Source organism: Aulonocara sp. 'chitande type north' Nkhata Bay, linkage group LG11, assembly GCF_057382095.1.
Source record: "Aulonocara sp. 'chitande type north' Nkhata Bay isolate Kocher_YH1m ecotype deep benthic linkage group LG11, A_spYH_male_GT1.1, whole genome shotgun sequence".
Classification (NCBI taxonomy): domain Eukaryota; kingdom Metazoa; phylum Chordata; class Actinopteri; order Cichliformes; family Cichlidae; genus Aulonocara; species Aulonocara sp. 'chitande type north' Nkhata Bay.
This window is the reverse complement of record NC_141354.1, coordinates 14,054,044-14,079,112: the sequence shown is the minus strand read 5'-3', so window position 1 is coordinate 14,079,112 and position 25,069 is coordinate 14,054,044. Positions and strand designations below refer to the sequence as shown.

General features: G+C 45.0%; 2 protein-coding genes across 3 annotated transcripts in view; one reads left to right on the top strand and one right to left on the bottom strand.

The window, feature by feature from the left end:
• Positions 1–23,898, bottom strand: part of LOC147318643 (steryl-sulfatase-like) — a 44,444-nt gene extending 20,546 nt beyond the window's left edge. Inside the window, exons 1-5 of one of the 2 annotated variants that reach the window (XM_086310689.1) lie at positions 23,623–23,898; positions 22,567–22,624; positions 13,512–13,684; positions 10,555–10,676; positions 10,164–10,286 (exon numbers count right to left, since the gene is read on the bottom strand). In XM_086310689.1, the coding sequence (XP_086166815.1) occupies positions 10,164–10,286; positions 10,555–10,676; positions 13,512–13,666 (400 nt within the window). In that variant the 5' untranslated portion in view covers positions 13,667–13,684; positions 22,567–22,624; positions 23,623–23,898. The remainder of the gene's footprint in view (positions 1–10,163; positions 10,287–10,554; positions 10,677–13,511; positions 13,685–22,566; positions 22,625–23,622) is intronic. The other variant, XM_086310688.1, reaches the window with a different exon arrangement.
• On the top strand, positions 1,715–9,491 carry LOC147318644 (protein NYNRIN-like). Its single transcript, XM_086310687.1, has 2 exons — positions 1,715–2,077; positions 2,236–9,491. The coding sequence occupies exon 2, from the start codon at positions 6,652–6,654 to the stop codon at positions 8,611–8,613; it is 1,962 nt and encodes a 653-aa protein (XP_086166813.1). The 5' UTR covers positions 1,715–2,077; positions 2,236–6,651; the 3' UTR covers positions 8,614–9,491.
• Positions 23,899–25,069: the final 1,171 nt, after the last annotated feature.

Sequence of the window (25,069 nt, the reverse complement as noted above, 5' to 3'; positions counted from 1 at the left end):
TTGATGTGCTGGTGAAGGTTGTGAAATGTCCGTTTGAGATTCACTCTGTTAAAATCTCCCATAACAATGAGTGCGGCATCTCGGTGAAGTGTTTGTTGATCTGTGAGAGCCTCATGTAGCTCACATAAGGCAGTGTCCGAGTCCGCGTGAGGCGGAATGTAAACAGTGCAGGCAATGACCGCAGTGAATTCCCGAGGGAGATAGAAAGGGCGACACTTAACGATCAAAAGCTCCAGATTGGGCGAGCAAGAGCGTGTGAGTGGGGAGATGTTTGTGCTGTCGCACCATCTGTTGTTCACCATCAAACACACTCCACCACCTCTTTTCTTCCCCGACTCCATTGTCCTGTCCATGCGGTAAACCGAAAAGAACCCCGTCGGCTGCACGGCGTGGTCTGGTATCGCTGGGTTCAGCCAAGTCTCGGTGAAGCAGAGGAGGTTGCAGTCCCGAATGTCTCTCTGGAACTTGATTCTGGCTCTGAGGTCATCAAGCTTGTTCTCGATGGATTGAACATTGGCTAGCAGGATACTGGGCATGGGTGCGCGGTGTGCGCGAGCCCGTAGCCTATTCCTGATGCCGGCTCTTTTACCTCGAGGCCGTCGCTTAGGGTCGCGTCCTTTGTTCTCTCTCAGGATCTCCTTTGGCCAGGTTGGGTCCGGAGTTAAACATGGTGAAATGTTCGTGTACTGCAGACCAATAGAAACCAAAGTGTCTCTACTGTAGCGGATTTGTGTGTTTTGCATGATGCCCATGCAAGATTATCGCAGATATAGCAAAAAGTGACGAAAAACTGCAAAAAGTGGAGAAGTTAGGGCAGAGCATCCAGCACGGCAGCCGACCTCACCGGCGCCATTTTGGGTTGGGGTCCTTCTGCATTTCTCTCCTTCAATTCAATTCAGTTTTATTTATATAGCACCAAATCACAACAGTTGCTTCAAGGTGCTTTATATTGTAAGGTAAAGACCTCAAAAAGAAGACGCCACACATGTCCATTAAATTCTGCTTCAGTTACCACGCTGGCAACATTCAACGTCATCCTTTGATTTCCAGCTTCAGACTCATGATCTTGTCTGACCCTCTCTTCACCTGCAAAACACTATTCACATAAAAGTAAAGATTACCACGACTCTATTTCTTTCACCGTGGCTCAGGGGGTTGGGAAGCGCATCTGTAACCGGAAGGTAGCCGGTTCGATCCCCAGGCTCTCTGTCCTGGTCGTTGTGTCCTTGGGCAACACGCTTCACCTACTGCCTACTGGTGTTGGCCAGAGGGGCCGATGGCGCAATATGGCAGTCTGCCCCAGGGCAGCTGTGGCTACAACTGTAGCTGCCTCCACCAGTGTATGAATGTGAGAGTGAATGAATAGTGGCATTGTAAAGCGCTTTGGGTGCCTTGAAAAAGCGTTATATAAATCCAATCCATTATTATTATTATTATATTCCATGTAGAAAGTGTGAATCAAGCTGCCGTGCTCCTGGCTTTGCTTCCCTTCCACTTGGTCTCCTTCCATCAGCACACTGTTGGCCAACAGCACCAAAGGCAGTTATCATTAACCTGGGCCCCCCACAGTGTGGAAATCTTACTCTTAATGATTGACATGTTTGATTTGGCAGAGACTTTACACCAGAGGGAATAAAAAATGCACTGGCTTGTACCTGTAAATGCACTGTGCTGTTGTAACAGTGTTTATGTGGTATTATTCCACTTGCCACAAATGTCAGTGTAATGGGGAAACAGCGCCCCCCCCTCTCGGTGTGGCTGGTTAGGTGAGGCTGGCTGCAGTAATCGCTGCCAGTCTGCCGTAGCCATACGAGAGGTGAGTTGTATTGTTCCGCACACAATATAGCTAAGTAGTACAGACACATAAAACATGTTTGATTAGCTGACGAGCACCGAGTGTAATAAGTGCTTAGTGGACACATGTCTAACATCAGTTTTATGTACTTTTCATTTGTTTATTAATGTGTGAAACTGTATGCTAAAGCGGAATGCTAATGAGATGTTCTGCCGTAGTGTGCTGTGCGGAGTGGTGTATGGCGAGCCTGTGCACTGATAATACACCGTTGTTTCCATTCAGGTACATCATTTGTTGTTGCTGTTATTTTATTGTATATTAGAAATTGTAATATTGCTGCAGTAATCGCTGCCAGTCTGCCGTAGCCATACGAGAGTGTGCTGTGCGGAGTGGTGTGTGGCGAGCCTGTGCACTGATAATACACCGTTGTTTCCATTCAGGAAATAAAGTGGCAATGATCGACCAGAGACTCCTTGTCTTTTTAAAAACACTACACAACGCAGAGTCGAGGAGTCTGTTTGGGCCGAACTGTTGCAGCGGGATGAAGCAGAAACCGGTTACACTGGTGCCGTGACCCCAGCTCCTGCTATCCTGCGACCGCAACGGGGGCCGTCTACTTCCTGGAAGGTGGAAAAGTCGCGGGAGACTGGCTTTTCTTAGTCCCGCCATTTTCTGCATTCTTTAGAGACATTGGGGCGGGGCTCTGTGCTTTCTTTTTTTTGGAGAGTTAAAAAAAAAAAAAAAAAAAGGAGGGACATATTGCTGAGCCATGGCAGATTTTCCCAGTTTTGGCAGGGGAAGGGGGGCAGTTGGTTTTACCCCTCTGCATTCATTTGGCAGAGGCAGATCAAGGTTGCTGACAGCCCCAGTTTCCTCCACACCTAAGCCTGTCCTTGCTGAGTTAAATGAAAACCCTATTGTTGGGAACTGTGATGATCTACAAAATACTAGATCAGAAACCAGTCCCACAAAAGAGAACCTTTATGCAGAGATTGCAACGCAAATTGGGTTTTCTATTGGGGAAAGCATTGCCTCTTGTCTTGAATCTCGGTTGGGCTCTGGAGTGGGAAACAGTGTTGTTGGGTCTGCCAATAATGTGTTATCTGAACCCTCACTATTGAATGTGATTGTAAAGTCTGATGTTAAAGAACCTGTGTGTTTTAGAGGGGATGGCTGTGATACATGCAGTGTTCAGAAATGGGAGGAAATGATGATGACTTTTTTTAAGAGAAGAGGGGTACCAGTTGCTGAACAAGCTGATGATGTGCTAAGTAAACTGCTGGGGAGGGCACAAGAAATAGTCAAGGTGGGCATACATAGTAAGCCATCGGTGTGTCTTGAGAGGGGCCCAGAGCCCATTTTTGAGATCTTAAAGCAGCACTTCAGTGACACTGCCTGTTCAAGCATGCCTTTAGCTGATTTTTATGCAACACTACCCAACTCAGGTGAAACACCGTTTGATTACTGGCTCAGGTTGAACAGAGCCATGGAGGTGACTGAAGACTGTCTGAAGAGACAAAATAAGTCCTTTGCATATCTGACGAAAGAGCTGACTGCTATGTTTATCCGCCACTGTCCAGACTCAGAACTGTCTCTTATTTTCAAGTGCAAGCCCCTGCAGCAGTGGACGGTTGCTGATGTGCACGAGAAATTGCTGGAGCATGGCAAGGACCGGAAGTGCACCCCTCAGTTTAGTGCAGTCAGTGCCTTAAGTTTTCAGCAACAGGAGGTGAGTCCTAATGTGCAGCAGGCGACAGGCAACAGTAAGTGTATTACACCATCACCAACCTCTACCTCAGCATCACTTACCGACCTTCATGCAAAACCACCTACTGATCGTCTTGATCATGTGATAGCCCTGTTAGAGAAAGTCCTGGAGGGACAGCCTCGACAAGCAAAGCTGCCTGTTAAGGATGATGTAAGGGTTCCCCGAAACCAAACACACAAAATTGTTCCTTGCGTGATTTGTGGTGACACTGAACACTCTACGTATCACCACTGTAGAGCCCATCAGCTATGTTTCATCTGCCATGCTGGCGACCACACACGGGCTCAATGCCCCAGGGCAGTGTCTGTCAGAGTGAGGGGGCCTGAATCAGCCACCCAGCAGCTGGGAAACTAGATGGCCTACATGTGGAGGGGGCAAGTGTTAGGCCTGAAATCGCCCCCAAAGAGGATGATTTTGATGATTTAGAATCTGTATTACACACTGTTTGTGAGGAGCGCCAGCTAGGCCGGAGACCCATTCTTCAGAACACACACAGACTAAAACAGCATGATGAGCTGTTCTATGAAAATGTGACCCTGGGTGGCAAAGTGTCTGTTAAAGCCATGCTTGACAGTGGCTCTATGGCCTGCACCCTCAGCACCAATATGATGCCCCAACTATTACATCATGCAGTGCTGCAGACCCCCACCTTGCAACCCACGGATGTCGTCCTGATTGGCTGTGGTGGTTCGAGGACAGTTCCATCAGGTGTGTGTGACTTTACAGTGGAGATATATGGCTGTAAAGTTGTTGTGCCAATGTTGGTGATTGCAGGGCAGAGTGAGGACCTCATTTTGGGCAGTAACCTAATGAGGTATCTGGGTAATCGCCTGAGGGAAGAGGGACATTTAGGAGAGGAATGCAGCAAGACTCTGAGTGCGGAAGAACAGCTTAATAAAAATCTGCTGAGTTCAATGTCAGGAGTGGTGGCCCCAGGGCATGTTGGTGATAAGATCGGAACTGTCAAGCTAAAGAGAGCTGTAACATTAGAGCCCTTGACAGAACACCTTGTTTGGGGCAGGCTACAGCTAATGAATAATGGGGAAGTGGGCAGTGCTGTCGTTGTAGAGCCCACTGGGTCAAGGTCTGGACCGAGGTCAGTTATGGTTGGGAGAACTGTAGCGCATCTAAACAGTGATGGGTGGCTCCCTGTGAAAGTGCTGAACCCCTTTGACAAGCCGATAACACTGAAACGGAACATGAAGTTGGCTGACGTGTCCCCCTGTGCAGCAGTGGAGAACTTCAGCCCCACTGGCTCCTACTTGCAACAGAACATGCAACGGTCTACTGGCTCAGCTTGGTGCCATGATGAGCAGAGTCTAGTCACTGATGTTTCCACTTTGCCAGATGTTTCACCCTCACAGGAGGTGACAAGTGGTTGTAGCCCCCTACATGCAGTGCTGCAAAATCTGGGGCTGTCTGATATCGACATTGATTCATGTGCAGTTTCGCCAACTGGCAAAGAAAAACTGGTTGGCCTCATAGCCCAGTTTGAGTCTATCTTCTCGAGAGACAAGCTGGATTGTGGCAAGGCTGCCTACATCGAATTCGAGTTGTGGACGACAAGCCATTCTGGTTGCCATGCCGACGTGTGCCGCCGACTCATTATGAAAAACTCAGACAGGCTTTGAATGACATGGAGGAACGGGAAATAATTCGGAAGTCTTGCAGTGAGTTTGCATCACCCCTGGTCTTAGTTTGGAAGAAGTCCGGTGAGTTGAGAATCTGTAACGACTTTCGCTGGCTTAATGCTAGAACTGTCAAAGATGCTCACCCACTCCCGCAGCCGGCTGACGCACTGGCTGCTTTGGGAGGGAACGGATTGTTCTCCACAATGGACTTTACTTCGGGTTAGTATAATGTGGAGGTGCATGAGGAGGACCGTAAGTACACGGCATTTACGTCTCTTGGGTTGTACGAATATAATCGTATGCCACAAGGATTGTGCAACAGTCTGGCCACCTTCATGAGGATGATGCTAGGCATTTTTGGGGATCAGAACTTCCTCAGTGTGCTGTGTTATCTTGACGATGTTCTGGTTTTTGCCCCGACAGAAGAATTAGCACTGGAGCGCTTGCATATGGTGTTCCAGAGACTCCAGGTTCACAACCTTAAGTTGGCTCCAAAGAAGTGCCATTTTCTGAGACAGTCTGTGAAATTCCTGGGGCACATTGTAAATGCTGATGGGATACAGTCAGACCCTGACAAAATAGCATCCATTACATCCCTTGCAGAGGCAGACCTTATGGAAGAGGGTTCGAGTGTCCCATCCCAACAGAAGGTCCGCTCATTTTTGGGGATGGTAATGTTCTACCAACAATTTATTGAGAACTGCTCATCCATCGCAAAACCTCTGTTTTGGCTGACATCTGGGGATAAAGGCCCTCGTGGTTCACGGCGAAAGCACTGGCTGGTGCGTACAAAGCTGTGTGAGGAGGACTGGACGGATGAATGCAGGGCAGCTTTCAATGAGCTGAAGCAGGCCTTGTTGGATTGAGTGCTCCTGGCCCATCCTAATTTTGAGGAGCCCTTTTTGCTCTCTGTTGATGCCTCCAGCAGTGGCCTTGGTGCCGTGTTGTCGCAAGTTCCTTCTGGGGCTTCTACATCAAGACCGATCGCCTTTGCCAGTAAGACACTCAATCATGCACAGTCCAAGTACCCAGCGCATAGGCTGGAGTTCTTTGCATTGAAGTGGGCGGTGTGCGACAAGTTCCATCACTGGTTGAGGGGTCATCAGTTTACCGTATGGACGGATAATAACCCTCTCACTTACATACTTTCTAAGCGAAGACTGGATGCATGTGAGCAGAGGTGGATCGCAAAGCTAGCGCCTTTCCAGTTTGACATAAAGTACATTCCTGGTCCTAAAAATGTGGTTGCTGACGCGCTGAGCAGGGAGCCCTTCGTGCACCCCAGGGCCTCACACCGTTTGATAAGAGTTCCATATAAGGAACTTCTGGCAGAAGCAGAGGCAGTCGCCACTGGTGGGGTTCAGGAGGCCTTCAGATGGACTGTTCACTCAGCTGATAAGGCCTCAAGCAATGACCAGCCTGTTGTTTCGCAGTGCACGGCTGTTGCACAGACAGGAATGCTGACATCTTCTGAGGTGGGAGCTGTCTTCCAGGCCCATAGTGAACATGAGTCCAGGGTGTGGCCACATGCTCTCCTTCTGCCCCAATGCTCTCAGACTGTGCTTACGCCAAACCAGTCTGATTCTGAACCCTTCTCGCGTGATGACCTAGTGGGACACCAGCGGCGTGATGATGTGCTGTGCAGAGTGATCTCCTATGTGGAAAGGGGACGGAGACCCTCGAGGAGGGAGCGGGCAAGTGAACCGGTTGATACGAAGAGATTTCTAAGGGCTTGGGACAAGTTAACTGTGAGGGATGGTGTGCTGTATCGAGTCTCCAAGAATCCCGTCTCAAAGACAAAGACTTATCTGTATGTTGTTCCGCCAACCTTGCGGCTCGCTGTACTGAAAGGCGTCCATGATGAAGCCGGTCACCAGGGACAACAAAGAACACTTTATCTGGCCAGGCATAGATTCTACTGGCCTGGTATGGCCAAGCATGTGTCAGAGTATGTACGGTGCTGCAGAAGGTGTGTTGTTAGCAAGTCGCCTGAGCCAGAGGCGAGAGCACCTTTGGAGAATATCAGAACATCAGAGCCTCTTGAAATGGTCTGCATAGATTTTTGGTCTGCGGAGGATTCGGCGAACAAATCAGTGGATGTGCTTGTGGTCACAGACCACTTTACTAAGATGGCTCAGGCCTTTCTATGCCCCAATCAGTCTGCTAAGGCGGTGGCACACCAACTCTGGCATAACTACTTCTGCATCTACGGCTTTCCGAAACGCCTTCACTCGGATCAAGGAGCTAATTTTGAGAGTGTGCTCATTGCCGAGCTATTGAATGTGGCAGGTGTCCAGAAGTCTCACACGACCCCATACCATCCGATGGGAAACAGCTCCTGCGAGAGGATGAACCGTATCTTGGGCAACATGATTCGTGCATTACCCCCAAGAGCCAAGAAAAGGTGGCCTGAGGCACTGAAAGCTCTCACATTTGCCTATAACTGCACAGTCCATGAGACAACTGGCTATGCGCCATTTCTGCTGATGTTTGGCAGAGTGCCAAGACTGCCGATTGATGTGATCTTTGGCTCTGTTATTGAGCACCAAGACATCATGAACTATGATCGATATGTCCAGACATTGAGGAGGGACCTCAAAGAGGCCATGGATTTGGCGCAGGAGGTGGCTCGCAAAAATTTGAAGCGTCACACGGACCTCTACAACCGGAAAGTGCGGGGAGCCCCAGTAGCGATAGGTGATCGCGTCCTTTTGGCCAACAAAAAGGGACGTGGCAAAAGAAAACTTGCTGATCGCTGGGAGAGTGTTGTCTATACAGTTTTTGACAAAAATGATGAGAGTCACACCTTTAAGCTGATGGATGATTCCACAGGGCAAGTGAAAGTTATGCATCGCAACCTGATAATGCCAGTGAACTTCCTCCCTCTCAGTGGTGTTTCAGTTCAGGATGATGGAGATGAGCTTTCTGAGTCTGGCTTGCTGATGGTTGGATGCGACGGAGAACCTGTCTGCAACTCATCAGTGGGCACGGCTGAATACAGGACAAGAGCTTGGGTGTCTGACTTACCGTCTGCAGTGTCCAGCGACTCGCTGATGACAGGGGTTACTCAACCAGAAGGCAGCATGGTGGATCGAGAGCTTGCCTGTACCAGTGTTCCCCCTGTTGACACTGAGGAGCAGGTAGATGCCACCTCTGGTGGTCAACATTCTGACCTGCTTATGTCTGTGGCCCCAGTTGTAGCCTCCTCTGTTTCGGAGTTGGCAGCCATTACTGACAGTGACCAGGACAATGAAGCTACGATTGAGGGTCATGTCTCAACCACAGTTGTTCCACCCAACGCAGACCCGATTGATGTTAGCAGGATGGTGGGGACCCGTGCTAGATCGAGAGTGGGACGGTTACTTAAGCCTGTTTCCAGGTTGATTGAAATGATGCATCAGAGACCTGTTAAAGTTTAAATATTGTTGATAACTGTGAGTTGATTCTATTGTTGTTGAAGTGGGACTTTGATCTTTAGAATTGAAACTGATTATTTGTCGTTGATTTTTCTGTGTCGGAGTGGCGCACAGTTATGATGTGATGAAATATGTAACTGGCATATTTTGTTCTTTTTTGGAAGGGGTTTGGCCAACTACTTCTTCTACTTCCTTTGGGGATAGTCCTCTGACTGAATTTTCTTTGTGACTGTACGACCTGGTATTACTGAACAGATTTATCACATGCTGATAGCTGTGGATTAACTATTGGATTTTTTTTTTATCTTGTTCTTTTTTTTTGAGGATTATTGGGTTTTTGTCCTCTGTTTGTGTTATGGTGACTGTGGTGTACCTGATTCTTTTTTAAGGGTGTTTTTTTGTTTGTGGTGTTTGTTTATTTGAGTGTGCAAGTGGAATTCAGCAGGGGGGAATGTAACAGTGTTTATGTGGTATTATTCCACTTGCCACAAATGTCAGTGTAATGGGGAAACAGCGCCCCCCCCCCCCCCTCCCCCTCTCGGTGTGGCTGGTTAGGTGAGGCTGGCTGCAGTAATCGCTGCCAGTCTGCCGTAGCCATACGAGAGGTGAGTTGTATTGTTCCGCACACAATATAGCTAAGTAGTACAGACACATAAAACATGTTTGATTAGCTGACGAGCACCGAGTGTAATAAGTGCTTAGTGGACACATGTCTAACATCAGTTTTATGTACTTTTCATTTGTTTATTAATGTGTGAAACTGTATGCTAAAGCGGAATGCTAATGAGATGTTCTGCCGTAGTGTGCTGTGCGGAGTGGTGTATGGTGAGCCTGTGCACTGATAATACACCGTTGTTTCCATTCAGGAAATAAAGTGGCAATGATCGATCAGAGACTCCTTGTCTTTTTAAAAACACTACACAACGCAGAGTTGAGGAGTCTGTTTGGGCCGAACTGTTGCAGCGGGATGAAGCAGAAACCGGTTACACTGTCACGATCTCAAGCTCTATACACACAAACAGAATTTAAACTAATAATACACAAAAATCTGATTCACAGGGAAGGATGGAAAAATCAAGTCTCTGTACTAAGACCTGTCTACAAATACAGCAACATAATTGTTATCATTAAGTCATATCAGCAACACAATCTAAACTGCAGATGTTAGAAACCTTCTTCCAAATCACTAAGTCGAAGGTAACCAGGACTGCACTGCAGTGTGACCAGTGTACCAATGGTTAGACTCCCAATGACACTGGGAGTCTGCCAATGAAATGGCTATCCACGGTATACGTTGCTCATTTCTTTCACGCTGTGTCTAAAACAACTGCACTGGTAAGTTCACAGAGTCACCAGCTTAGACTCTACATCAGACAAATCACACCAAAGTACAGCACTTATAATGTCAGCTTCTAAACATGTTTCTTGGTGACATAATGCTTTTTCAGCGTTTCCACATATTCATATTCATTCCTAACAGATGTGTAAGGGTCTGAAATGACAAGCTTTTTGTTGTTTTTGCTAATAATACACATAAGATTCATGCATCATACCTATGAGAGCAGTCTCGTAGCCTTGTTGTTTGACAACCTTGGCAAACGTAATCTCCTGGCTGGGGAGACCTCCAGATGCTGCATTAAATAAAAAGACACCTGGTCTGCTATAACCAGCGATACCTGGAAAGAAAGAAAAACAAAAACAAACGTGTGACTTTAGCATGCATAAAAAAAATGACTCAATTCACAGCAATGTGCATAAAGAGTTTTATAGACAGTTTTATTGTAATTGGGCTCAAAGCGATCTTAAATAATTCACTAAATGAATGGCCTCTGTTAAAGGTGGCTGTGTTTAACGCTCCTGTATTCTGGAAACTTCTCCACCAGGCCAACATTGAGCACTGCTCCTGTCAGGGAAGCTTGTTTCTGTGTGCAGCTTTTAACTGGCCTGATCGCACTGGGTATCGTCCGGTGAGAAACGCTGCCCTGCTGGGAGTGCAGAGGCTGGCTGCAGCAATGTGGTGGGTCAGCTTCACCCCTTCCTTTGCCAGCTGGTCAATATTGGGGGTCCTGCAAATCACATCATCAGCAATTACAGAACAGGTTTCTCATCAAAGCAGAATATGTCAGACTTGTCAATGCCTGAAATAAAGTTAAAGCAACTTATCTCCAGCTGTTGCCCAAGAATCTCTTACTCAGTTCTTAATGCCCAAATTTTCCAATCAATCACAAATCACCACTTTACTGTTATTTTACAAAATCAGTGTCCCTGTTTCATAAAAAAGGTCTTATCAAAGAAAAACTATGACTTAGATAAAAATCAGTAAACAAAACTAACCGGGACACGCCGCTGTGATCATTCTGAATCTACTCAAAAACACTGGAGATGAACGTAAATATTTGAAAGCACCGACGTCTTTGCAGAATTAAAGCTCTATTAAAATTCCACTCACCTTTACTGTAGCGAGATAGAGAAAGAAATATCAGAAAGAGAACCTCGACAAATAAAACTTACTGCATGGAAACAAGAGCACAGGAATAAAATCTCATTCAACAAATATAAAATGGTATGTATGTATTTTTATTATTGCACTTGGATGCAATAATAACTGCTCGACAGCAGTCATCTATAATAATATTGCCCCTACAAGCCAAAACTCCCCAATGGGCAGAACTCGACAGGAAGAGACCTTGAGTAAAACCAAGCTCGACGAAAGGCTCTTCACACAGAGGCCACAACAGGAAACAGGACAAGAAACAAATGAACAGACAAAGAAATCTTTATTCTCAATTAGTCGGCCCCAATTAAGTCAAAGGAGAATTTTAGAGCAGTACATTGAGTCAGAGGTAGTTTGAGATTGATCTAAAAATATCTTTTAAAAAAGTTCCCTTGATTTTTGTACTTAGCTCACATAGGCTTCATATTAGCGGATATTCTTGGGTAGCGTCACTTTAGTATAATAAATGCTAAATGTAGCATTAAATAAAGCAATAAATGCTGAATTTATGTTGTTTGCACAGTATCCAATACAGTGAAGTAATCCCAAATGATAATATTTCCACTGGCACAGTTTCTGGGAGAGGCTATCTCCTGTCATGGTCCTGGGTCTGTGGGTCCAGTGTTTTTGAATATTCTTTGAATTAGTTAGTTTCTGGTTATACACTCAACAAAAATATAAACGCAACACCTTTGTTACTGCTCCCATTCCCCATGGGATGGACGTAGAGACCTAGAATTCATTCCAGATACACAATATAACCATCCCTCCCAAACAGTGGTCACAAATCAGTCCAAATGTGTGGTAGTGGGCACATCTGCTATATTGAGATAATCCATCCCACCTCACAGGTGTGCCACATCAGGATGCTGATCTGACATCATGAGTAGTGCACAGGTGTACCTCAGACTGCCCACAACAAAAGGCCACCCTGGAATGTGCAGTTTTGTCTCACAGCAAAATGCCACAGATGCCACAAGCAATGAGGGAGCGTGCAATTGGCATGCTGACTGCAGGAATGTCAACCAGATCTGTCGCCCGTGCATTGAATGTTCATTTCTCAACCATAAGCCGTCTCCACAGGCGTTTCAGAGAATATGGCAGCACATCCAACCGGCCTCACAACCGCAGACCTCGTGTAACCACACCAGCCCAGGACCTCCACATCCAGCAGGTTCACCTCCAAGATCGTCTGAGACCAGCCACCCAGACAGCTGCTGGAACAATTGGTTTGCACAACCAAACAATTTCTGCACAAACTGTCAGAAACCGTCTCAGGGACGCTCAACTGCATGCCAGTCGTCCTCATCGGGGTCTTGACCTGACTCCAGCTCGTCGCCGTAACAGACTTGTGTGGGCAAATGCTCACATTCGATGGCGTCTGGCACGTTGGAGAGGTGTGCGCTTCACGGATGAATCATGGTTCACATTGTTCAGGGCAGATGGCAGCTGAGAATGTCCCAGTTCTTGCATGGCCAGCATACTCACCGGACATGTCACCCATTGAGCATGTTCGGGATGTGCTTGACCGGCGTATACGACAGCGTGTACCAGTTCCCACGAATATCCAACAACCTCGCACAGCCATTGAAGTGGAGTGGACCAACATTCCACAGGCCACAATTGACAATCTGATAGACTCCATGCGACGATGTGTTGCACTGCATGAGGCAAATGGTGGTCACACCAGATACTGACCGGTTCTGGGTCCCCAGACCCCCAATAGCGCAAAAAACTGCACATTCCAGGGTGGCCTTTTGTTGTGGGCAGTCTGAGGTACACCTGTGCACTACTCATGATGTCAGATCAGCATCCTGATGTGGCACACCTGTGAGGTGGGATGGATTATCTCAATATAGCAGATGTGCCCACTACCACACATTTGGACTGATTTGTGACCACTGTTTGGGAGGGATGGTTATATTGTGTATCTGGAATGAATTTTAGGTCTCTACGTCCATCCCATGGGGAATGGGAGCAGTAACAAAGGTGTTGCGTTTATATTTTTGTTGAGTGTATTTGCCAGTCTTTTATGAGTCCTCTCTCTTCTACTGGGCTTCCTGTAGTGTATATCCAAAATATCACAGGAACATGTTGTGCTCTTCTACCCTCTCTGCAGCCTGCTGTCCTGTTTATCTACAGATTCAGTAGTCTACCCCCCCCCCCCCCCCCCGACAACTGTGAACAGTTGAACAGTGAACAATCAACAGAGCCACAATCAAAGATATTCACTCCAGTATGGGAACAAAACTGCCTACAATAACAGGAGGTCAAATGAAAGAGTTCTGGGAGTAGCAGCTTGAAGAATTACAAGTTCCCCCCATTTCTGCCAATCACGTCTCTAAGAACCAGTAGCCAAATTACACTTAAGCTTCACCAGCGTCAGTGAGAAGCAACATGTTCTTACCTCAGTGAGTTATTGCCATAACAGCCGAGGTCTCCAATTCCTAGGTCATCCACCATTATCAGGACAAAATTAGGCCTGTTGGTCTCCTGCAGAGAAGCACTGTTCACCTCTAAGAGCAGCAGCAACAGAGAGGAAAGTGGCCACGTGCACTTCATGCTGTCAGAACAGAAACACTGGAAGAAAAATCAAACCACATGTAATTGTAGTGTAAAGATACACTGACAGGTACCTGTATTACAGCCAGTAGTATTCTGGAGTTTCCCACCAATGACTCTGAAGCCTCCGTCAGTCGCTGTCAGTTACCAATGAATATAATTTAACTGACCATAGTTGACCATAGCTTTGACGCTACAGTAACATTTTCACAAGCATTTCACAAACCGTGGTGAAGTCATTAACCAAGGACTGTACTCGTGTCTTCTTCTAGTGCTTTTAATCATGAATAATACAAACTGGTTATGATTCCAGCACACAGTCGAGTGAAAGGTTGACAATGAAGACTGTTACAGGCAGCATTAGCAACACGTTCTCACTCCCAAAGCGGAACATTTTACGCTAGGTGACACATCGTCACCATATTACGTTTTCGGCTACCCACCACGTTCCTAAATGACGACCTCGGAAAAATGAGGAAATATGAGAACCGTCTGGACTCAATCTACATATGTTCGCTCTTTTTCTTCAAATCGCTTAAAAACACGCTATTTAACGTTTTAAGTCCTGGTTAAGGTCGGGGATAAGGTCATGTTTAGGGCTGGAATACAGGGCTGGAACGTCTACTACCGCGGGAGTGTCATTGCACTGGTTTTCATAACCCTCCGCATACCACAAGAACGCTGAAGGTCTCCTTTCACGTTCCTCAGAAACGCCGTGGGACGTGACAAAACGTCGACATGTTACGCCTCGGGAGTGAGAACGGGCTGGCAAGAAAGCTGAGAAAAAGCTACTAACTCCTTTTACTGCTTTACATTGTATTTTTATTACTTTTTTACATTTACACGCTTAGTCCCTTAATTTTAGAAACACGGGAAACTTGAACTGTCTGGATCAGTGCTTAGAAACCATGGTGGAAATTGTGTCCCCACACTTAAAGCAGCCACAGCCTAATCTTGAACAGGTAACAAAATCAGTAATGAGCAGTCAGACTCCAACTGCGGCCACTGTGGTGACGGCTGTGAAGAGTAAAATGAACATTCCTAACACCAGTGGTGGAGCGGGGGGTGGCTTACTGGGCTTAAGCCCGGGTTGTTTTGTCAGAAGCCCGGGGTCTTTTGGAGTGTAATTTTTTCATAGTTAGATGCCTGGCTGACAACTGTATAAAACAAAAACTACACACAATATTCAAAGCACATAGTGCACACTGTGGGAATTTACAACTGTGCGTAAATCCCCCCTAATATTGGTATGATCCGAGCTCAGACACTAAGCGGGGCGGGGCAGCTGCTGCCTGCGAGTGCGCTGTTGGAGAAACGCAGCCAGGCAGACAGAGGAGAGCTGAAGTTTGACCAGGTGTTCCAGATCTACTGGCGTTTAGATCAACTGGCGTTGGTCGAACAGATGTGTGGCAGTCTTGCGTTTCAGGAGCTGCTACCGACAAACCAGCAAAAAAAACGCCAAATGTGTCATCTGTGACACTTGTGAGGTTGTCTCAAACACACTCCGTCAGTCTTGATGCTGTTGAACAACTAAATGTTTAAAAATGTGGCGAGTTTACCTGGTGATATCCTCATGCGCGACGCGATCGCGAAAACAGCAAACAAGTAACACCACGCCGATGTTGTTCACAGGACAGCAAGAGTAAACAATCGGGAGACTGCTGTCGTCGTTATCGTTCCCCCCCACGGTTTATTTCTCCGAATTCAGCGTTTTTGCTTCACAACTACAGCGTGCAGTTTACTTTGTGCATGGACTCGAGTCAACCAGCGCCACCTCTGGCCAAGTGCCACAGCCTACAGCCAGATCAACTTGTGACACACATCTGCACCACGTTTGAATTCGTTTCATGCACATTTGTACCTTTCAACCGTGTCTGTTTGTGCGTCATGCAAATAAACCTTTGAAATGAATGAAATGACACTAATATTTCACTAGTGTTGTAACATCACATGTCGTTAGCGCAGTCTGTCTGTGTCTTTTCTCTGCGAACAAACATGTTAGAGTTGGTTGTTATATACAGTCCGTACAAGTGTGGTTAATCTAACGAACATTTGTAAGGAGATGGCAGTTACTGTGAATGTACAGTGGGTGATTAGTAATAAACAGTCAGACAATGACTCTGACAATCTCATTCAGTCTTGCAGATTGAATGCACCTTCTGTGGAAAGTGGTACCACACAGTGTGTGTGGACTTCCCCTGTGCAGAAGGCGACTACAAATGTTGTGCATGCTAAATAAACAGAAACAAATGATCCCTGTTGTCTTTGCTTACTGATTGTTTTCAGTGTTGACAATCCACATTGCTGGCATTGCATCTTTCAACATGTTTGTGGGTAGATTTGGATGTACCAGGGGTAAGTGCAGCCACTCAGCCTCTACTCAATGTGATCATAGCAGCAGGTGCAGATGTGTCACAAGTTAATCTAGTAGTGGGCTATGGTAGTAGTGGACTGACCTCCATTTGAAACTGCTCCAGCTGCTGTGTGATAGTGGATCTGCTACAAATTGAAGATCATATGGAAGTTTTGGAAATTAACCCTTGTATTAAGTTGAAAAACAAAAAAGTGACATTGATTTTGTTGCGGGTCATTTTGACCCGTACTGTGTAAATTCACTCAGAATTGTCAAGAAACTGCAATAAACTGCAATAAAACAATAGCAACTTTATTTTCCATTAGATAAACATGTAGAACACAGACATACAACAGTTAGACTTTCCATAACTATTTTAGGAACAATTTGGTTTTTCGTTCTTACAAACACGTATTTTGAACTTGCCCAACGTTCTCAGTTTTTCAATGCTCAACATTTTCTATTTTGTCCACATGATGGACAGAATGTAACTGTGTGCTTTCTGCAGATGTACTTCTTGCATTTCTCACAAAAAGTGCTTGTTTTCAAACAGGAACCTTCCTAACTAAGATTTAAAACAAAAGATTTCTACGTCTCCTCCAGTCTCACAAACAGATGACAAACCAAGCGACACACCTGAGTCACTGACTTTCTTAAATCCACTCACTCTCACTGGCTCTGTTTATTACTAATCACTGTGTAACTGCTGTGAATTCAAAGTAACTGCCGTCTCCTTACAAATCTTCTTTGGATTAACCACACTTATACAGACTGTATATAACTACCAACTCTCCAGCCATGTTGATGGATTGCCTATATTGGCTGGAAATATCATTTCCAGAGAAAGGACACAGACAAACGATGCTTACAGGATGTGATGTGACAACACTAATGAAATATTGATGTGTCATATTTGTCCAAGGCATATTTCATTGTTATGGAAAAAGAGAATATCAAAATCATGATGACCAATTGGAGTGGTGATTTCTATGACTTTGTGTATATAATTTGGAATTTTGTACAAATGTAGGCCAATAAGGAATATATGAAATATTAGTGTCATTTCATTCATTTCAAAGGTTTATTTGCATGACGCACAAACAGACACAATTGAAAGGTACAAATGTGCATGAAACGAATTCAAACGTGGTGCAGATGTGTGTCACAAGTTGATCTGGCTGTAGGCTGTGGCACTTGGCCAGAGGTGGCGCTGGTTGACTCGACTCCATGTTAGTGCACAAAGTAAACTGCTCGCTGTAGTTGTGAAGCAAAAATGCTGAATTCGGAGAAACAAACCGTGCGAGGGGAACGATAACGACGACAGCAGTCTCCCGATTGTTTACTCTTGCTGTCCTGTGAACAACATCGGTGTGGTATTACTTGTTTGCTGTTTTCGTGATCGCGTTGCGCATGAGGATATCACCAGGTAAACTCGCCACATTTTTATACATTTTGTTGTTCAACAGCATCAAGACTGACGGAGTAAGTTTGAGACAACCTCACAAGTGTCACAGATGACACATTTGCCGTTTTTTTGCTGGTTTGTCGGTAGCAGCTCCTGAAACGCAAGACTGCCACACATCTGTTCGACCAACGCCAGTTGATCTAAACGCCAGTAGATCTGGAACACAGGTACCAAAGCAAATCATTAGTACCGTACAAATAATGTAAATATGACGGTGCATCACGAAAGATTGATATCAAACTGATCACTTGACCCATTTTACGTTACTCGCTCTTCAAGTGAATCAACAAATGGCGAAATGAAAAGCCGAACAACAACAATGCTGTTTCTTTAGAGAGTCTTAGCTTACATGTGTGTTTATTTCATATTTTCAGTCGTTACCCTCCACGGCTAAATCGGTTTCAGTAATGCACTGATATACAAGAATGGACATAAGGAGCTTCTTTCAAAGAAAAAACTCAGGTAGTATTTTATATATTATGCTTTGTGTGTTGTTCAGTATATTTCTATGCAAAACAAGAGGAACTTCAGTACACAGCAGGATATTCACATTTGTAACCAGATATTTACATACACTTTAGGGAGAAAACCTAAAACATTTTTACTGTACAACATCAATTTAGAGTAAACTTTTTGTTTTAGATAAATATTGAAATATCTTTTGAATTAGTTAAATGTCAGAATAAAGAGACAGAGCTGTCCATTTTTTATCACTTTGATCAAATGTAGGAGTACATATACACTAAGTTTATTGTTAAATAATAAGAAACTCCAGATGATTCCATTCTGAGCTGCAGAAGCTTCTGATAGGTTAGTAGAGTCCATGTGAGTAAATTGGTGGCACAGCTGTGGATGCATATAAGGCAAAACACAGAGCCTGTTTCTTTGACATGGGAAAATAAAGAGATGTCAACCAAAACACCAGGAACAGAACTGTGGAGCTCCATAAGTGTGGCTCAGTTTGAATACATTTGCAATTAAGAAATACAGATAGAAAGTTAACGAATATGTTTTTATATTTATCAATCTAAAAAAAAAATAAACATTTAGTCTGATTTGATGTTACAATTAAAAAAGTGTTTTTATCTGAAGAGTAAATATCTGGTTTCAACTGTATATTTGATGATTGTCAGCACAAAGAGAGAGAGAGAGGAACACAGAGAGAGGAGCAGAGAGGGAGAGAGAGGAGCAGAGAGGGAGAGAGAGGAACAGAGAGAGAGAGAGAGAGAGGAGCAGAGAGGGAGAGAGAGAGAGGAGCAGAGAGGGAGAGAGAGAGAGGAGCAGAGAGGGAGAGAGAGGAACAGAGAGAGAGAGAGAGGAGCAGAGAGGGAGAGAGCGAGAGGAGCAGAGAGGGAGAGAGAGGAACAGAGAGAGAGAGAGAGAGAGAGAGAGGAGCAGAGAGAGAGGAACAGAGAGAGAGGAGCAGAGAGGGAGAGAGAGGAACAGAGAGGGAGAGAGAGAGAGGAGCAGAGAGGGAGAGAGAGGAACAGAGAGGGAGAGAGAGAGAGGAGCAGAGAGGGAGAGAGAGAGAGGAGCAGAGAGGGAGAGAGAGGAGCAGAGAGGGAGAGAGAGGAGCAGAGAGGGAGAGAGAGAGAGGAGCAGAGAGGGAGAGAGAGAGAGGAGCAGAGAGGGAGAGAGAGGAACAGAGAGAGATAGAGAGAGAGGGAGAGAGAGAGGAGCAGAGAGGGAGAGAGAGAGAGGAGCAGAGAGGGAGAGAGAGAGAGGAGCAGAGAGAGAGAGAGAGGAACAGAGAGAGAGAGAGAGGAACAGAGAGAGAGAGAGAGGAACAGAGAGAGAGAGAGAGGAACAGAGAGGGAGAGAGAGAGAGGAGCAGAGAGAGAGAGAGAGGAACAGAGAGAGAGAGAGAGGAGTAGAGAGGGAGAGAGAGAGAGAGAGGAACAGAGAGAGAGAGAGGAACAGAGAGGGAGAGAGAGAGAGGAGCAGAGAAGGAGAGAGAGAGAGAGAGGAACAGAGAGGGAGAGAGAGAGAGGAGCAGAGAGGGAGAGAGAGGAGCAGAGAGGGAGGAACAGAGAGGAGCAGAGAAGGAGAGAGAGAGAGAGAGGAACAGAGAGGGAGAGAGAGAGAGGAGCAGAGAGGGAGAGAGAGGAACAGAGAGGGAGAGAGAGAGAGGAGCAGAGAGGGAGAGAGAGAGAGGAGCAGAGAGGGAGAGAGAGAGAGGAGCAGAGAGGGAGAGGAGCAGAGAGGGAGAGAGAGAGAGGAGCAGAGAGGGAGAGAGAGGAACAGAGAGGGAGAGAGAGGAGCAGAGAGGGAGAGAGAGAGAGGAGCAGAGAGGGAGAGAGAGAGAGGAGCAGAGAGGGAGAGAGAGGAGCAGAGAGGGAGAGAGAGAGAGGAGCAGAGAGAGAGAGAGAGGAACAGAGAGAGAGAGAGAGAGAGAGGAACAGCGAGAGAGAGAGAGGAGCAGAGAGAGAGGAACAGAGAGAGAGGAGCAGAGAGGGAGAGAGAGGAACAGAGAGGGAGAGAGAGGAGCAGAGAGGGAGAGAGAGGAACAGAGAGGGAGAGAGAGGAACAGAGAGGGAGAGAGAGGAGCAGAGAGGGAGAGAGAGGAACAGAGAGGGAGGAACAGAGAGGGAGAGAGAGGAGCAGAGAGGGAGAGAGAGGAACAGAGAGGGAGAGAGAGGAGCAGAGAGGGAGATGGGGAATGAGGACAGAACAGAGATGGAACAAGAGCAGGTGAGACACACATGTTAGTCAAATGGTTGTTTACCAAAAGTATCACCGTATCATAGGTACTCATGTATCTCGTGTTTCTTTTTAGGTTTGTTATTTTTCAAGTTATATATTTATTAAGTTTTGCAGGCTTGTTTGCACAACAAGGCTAAATAATTATATAAACTTTTCTGAATCTAAATAGTGGACTTTGGTACAATTAAAAAAAATAAGTGTAGTGCAGGTCTATGATGATTTTTAGTGCTGCTATCATCTAGTTCTGATTCTGGTTCTGTCTTGGTTAAGTCCTCAGTAGTCCTGATTTTGAACTGTTGTAGTCCTGTTTTAGTTCTGGATCAGTTCTGGGTCTGGTTGAATTGGGGTTTAGTCCTCGTGTCTTGATGCAGCCCTGACTTTGTTCTGCCTCGCTGCTTAATTAAAAAACTAGTTTAAGGTGTCCTGCATATGTGATATATATTTTTCCCTATATGAAGTCATTCTTTTTTGAACAAAACTCAAAACAGAGCCTATTAATCTTTCAGTCATTTCTAACCCCCCCCCCTCAAAAAAAAAGAAAGAAAAAAAAATGCATACCCTTTAGGGCTAAGCCCCGGGTGTTTCAAATGTCTGGCTCCGCCTCTGCCTAACACTGAAGGTAGAAAGTATGAAATCACTTTTGATTATTGACAAAACTGAAAACAGCATTACTAACAATTACTAATGACATTCTTATGCACTTGGGAAATATTTGATTTCATTCCCACTTGACCTGCAGCAGGTGACACCATTGATCATGCCATTCTGATTGATGAACTGTGTTGGTATCTGTGACAACGTTCTCAAATGGTTCTCATCAGACTTCACCGAGAGACATATTTGTAATAATACGAATTCTGAAATGTACGTATAAATTTAAATGAAGTCCCTCAGGGCTCCATCCTTGGACCAATTCTATTTTCATTACATATCCTATCCTACTAAACAGCTTCAAAAGCATCTTCTGTCATTGCAGATGATACACAGCTGTAAGACAAACAACCTCAACAGCTACCTCAGGCAATCTTTCACTGCCATTAACTAACTGGATGTCTCAAACTGACACTGTTTGGGTCTGGCAGCTTCTCTGAGGAGAGCCCTTACATCAGCAATATCAAATCATCTGATAAAAACCTTGGTATTACTTTTGACAAGCATTTGAATCTCACATATCAAAGCTTTTCCCAATCGTATGTATTTAATCTGAAACGTTGCAAAAATGAAACATTTAATGGTTTCCAGTCATTTGGATCTCTTAGTTCCACTAAACTTTAATTTGTCCTGGTCTTGATTAACTCTAAACACTGGCACCTTATAACTGCAACTTATTTCAAAAATCAGTCGATTCGGTCGAATGAATCAGTGGTTTGTTTAACAGAACTGTTTAAAACTCATATTTGTATGTTCATTTGTTTTTAATCTTCCACCTGTTATTTTGATTATAATTCACATGTGATGTGGATGTGGAAGTGTATATGCAGGAAGGAGTGTAACTGTCATGATCCTGGGTCGTTGACCCAGCGTTTTGTGTTTCTTTTTGGGTTCATCTTGTGTTTGGTATTAATTGTTTGGGTTGGTTGTCGTGTTTATTATCCCTACCTGTGTCTCCCCTCTGTGCTCCGTTCAGGTCCCTGCGTTTTGTTGTAAAACAGTCTGTGTGTTTCCGGTTTTACTTTGTAGGTCTGCCTCTCATCATGTCCATTAGTGTCAGCTGTGTCCACCCCTGCGTGTCATCTCCTCATTACCTAGTGTGTATTTATAGTGTGTGTTGGCTTCTGTTCATCGTTGGATCGTCTGTGTTTGTTGGTGTAAAGACGGCGCTCTGCAGTCTCCGCTCCCCGTTCAGGTTTGTCATTAAGTTTTCCCCAGTCTAGGTTTTTTTCAGTCATTCGTCTTTTCTCACTGCCTGTTCAAGTTGCTCCACTTCTGTAAATAAAACATCACTCTCATCACCAGTCAACTGCCTGCATTTTGGGTCCTTTTCCTCCTACACCACACGGCTCACCCCGCCAGCCGTGACAGTAACGCCACGAGTCCCAATGATCCACTTTGATTAGAAATGTTCCTAAATTAGAGTGATGACCAGAGGTAGTGTAGTTGCCATAATAAGAGATGCTCCAATTCCCCAAATACTGAGGAAAGGAGCTTTGGTGCTTCCTATATCAGCTCTGTTGGAACAGCATACACTGGGCCATATTTTCTTAATAGAGAGGAGAAAATGCTGTCCCATGATTCACTGGGACAGACCCTCCGGTCATTCATGAAAACAACAACATAATAAACAAAGTTGTGCAGATCATGTAAATGTTCATTATAAATGCATATTGGCATTCAGTTCAATTAGTGAGAATTGTGTGATTATCATAAATTAATTTTTACCTCAGGTCTCGTGGGGTAAGTGATGGATGGAGGGAATTTTACTGCAGTCACAGAAATCCTAAACAAGGAGGAAGGAAGACATTCCACTAGATCAAAGCAGTTAAATAAGTAATTAGGACATTTACATATAATATTTAAATATTAACAAAAATTCCCACCCGTGGGATTAATAAAGGTATCTTATCTTAAAATAACATGCATTTGATTTTATAGGCTAAATGTGTGTGAAAGCAGACCTAACATCATTTGCCATCAGATGAGAGAGTTCCAGTTACTATGTCGCACATTATCACATGGAGATTAATCTAACGCACTAACACGGATTCATTCATAGGACATTTCACTTGTATTCGTTACAGATTCTTCAGCCAGACGTGGCTTGCTGTGTGCGCTCTTCACACCTCACTTCCTCACCCTGCGCACCGAGTGATTTAGGACAGAGAGTTTTGGCACTGCGCTCACAGCTTAAGTGCCAATTATGCAATCGTTTTAAAAACATCTGCCACGCCTTAGAAATATCGAAATCTTTATTCTAAAAATGATCAATATTGTTTTTTCTTATCCAAGTAACCTGCAAAGATCAACAGGGTAAGAACACGTTGGTGAAGCATTTCTACAATTTCGCTGGCACATGTTCAATGACAACAAAGGTCTATTCTATTCTATTCTATTCTATTCTATTCCATGCGCATGTTGTCACCCATCTTCTCCATACTGTAGTTTCCACACGGCGAGCACGCAACATCACACTACATCACGCATCACGTCAGGTTGTTGTTGTCAGAGCACCGTCCTTTTCTCAGTCAGTGTTCAGGACTGTGTGTCTGCATGCGGGAACATTTATCTTTAATGTGTGGCTTTATCCAAACTGCTATAAATGTATTATTGTTATTTATTGTTGTTGTTGTTGTTGTTACTGGTCTCCATCCTCTAACAGAGGAGTTTTAGTAGCAAATAACTTTTGCCTTTGAGTTTTACTTCTAACCTGCAGATAAATGAACAGAGTTCGAGTATTCAGCACACTTGCTCCTGCAGACAGACGGAAGTGTTACTCACCTGCTGAATGACAGACGGTGATCCGGAGCGCAGGCTGTACTGTCGCTCTGTGGGACGCTTCTCCCAAATTTCTGCGCTACTCAAATCTTGCAAAGTTGTTTGAGCTCCTGCTGTGAAGCCAGAATCACGCAAGAAGTGGGGGCTACTCTGTTTTTCCGTTTAGCTTCCGTTTAGCTAAATAGAAGTACTTCCTGTCATGAATTTCAAAACAAACTCCACAGTCAGACCAAGGAAAACAATGGAGAAAACTTAATTAAAAATTCGCCCATCATATTTGACTAAGCCTGCACCGCCTGTCTTTGATGCTCAGCTCAGGGTTACACTGCTGCTCACAGTACAAACTACTGACAAATATGTGACCGATATGTAGGGTTGCCAACCGTCCCTTAAAAAACGGAATCGTCCCGTATTTAGAAACAAAAGTACACGTCCCGTATTGAGCTAATAAGGGACGCACTTTGTCCCGTGATACAGTGATAATCAAAAGTAGTCTATAACTTTTAATGGAATTAACGCTTTGTTTGAAAACATAATTCCCAGCCCCTCTCCTGCTTTGTGACCAATGACCTGACACCACACTTATGACAATTCGAGTATGACAATTCAGATTACCGCTCATCTCATTGGTCGAGGAAAGGTCGCTTACGGAGAAAATACCGGAAGACAACAGATGACCACAACAAGAAGCATGGCCAACAGGGAAACAAACGCCGACACTGCGGTGCAAGTCTCGGACGACAGTACACCTAAAGCTGGGCAGACACTGCGATTTTTTTCAGTCGCGCGATTCAGCTCCTGCTCAAACTGCACGATTGACTCGCAGGGGTTAGAAGTTGGTAGGTCACGATGCAGGGTCTCACACTATACGGCCCGATGCTCTGATGCGACCTGAGAGCTCACCCTGTGCGTCCATAAAATTAAGGTTATAACAGAAAATCTGTCGCTCGCTCTCTCTGTCTTTCACTCACACACACACCACCACCACCATCAACTTTGCTAAACTGCTAATGAAAAACATTGATCAGGCAGCTGTGATTGAGCAGCAATGTAAATCCAACTATTTTCACGGTTGTTGTGGTCGTGATAATTTTGTGATGCCACATCGAAAAGGCTCGGATGAGCTTTCCAAAGTTCTACAAGTTGTGCCTCCATCGCTTGTGTCCAGATCACACGCTGCACAGCCGTGCTGCGCCGTCTTTTTCACCGACGTTTACGTGTTTGCGCGTGAGCAGTGTGAGCGGCTGTGGTGAGACCCTCACGAGCGATTGATGATCGGGAGCTGGTCTTGAGGTGTTAAACACGACCGGCATTGACCAAAGTGCAGCATTCAACACAAATTCCACAAAAACCGGGACATTCTTTAAATTTGAACAAAATGAAAAATAAAAGATTTTCAAATCACATGAGCCAGCATCTTATTGAAAAAGGAAAGTATATAACACGACAA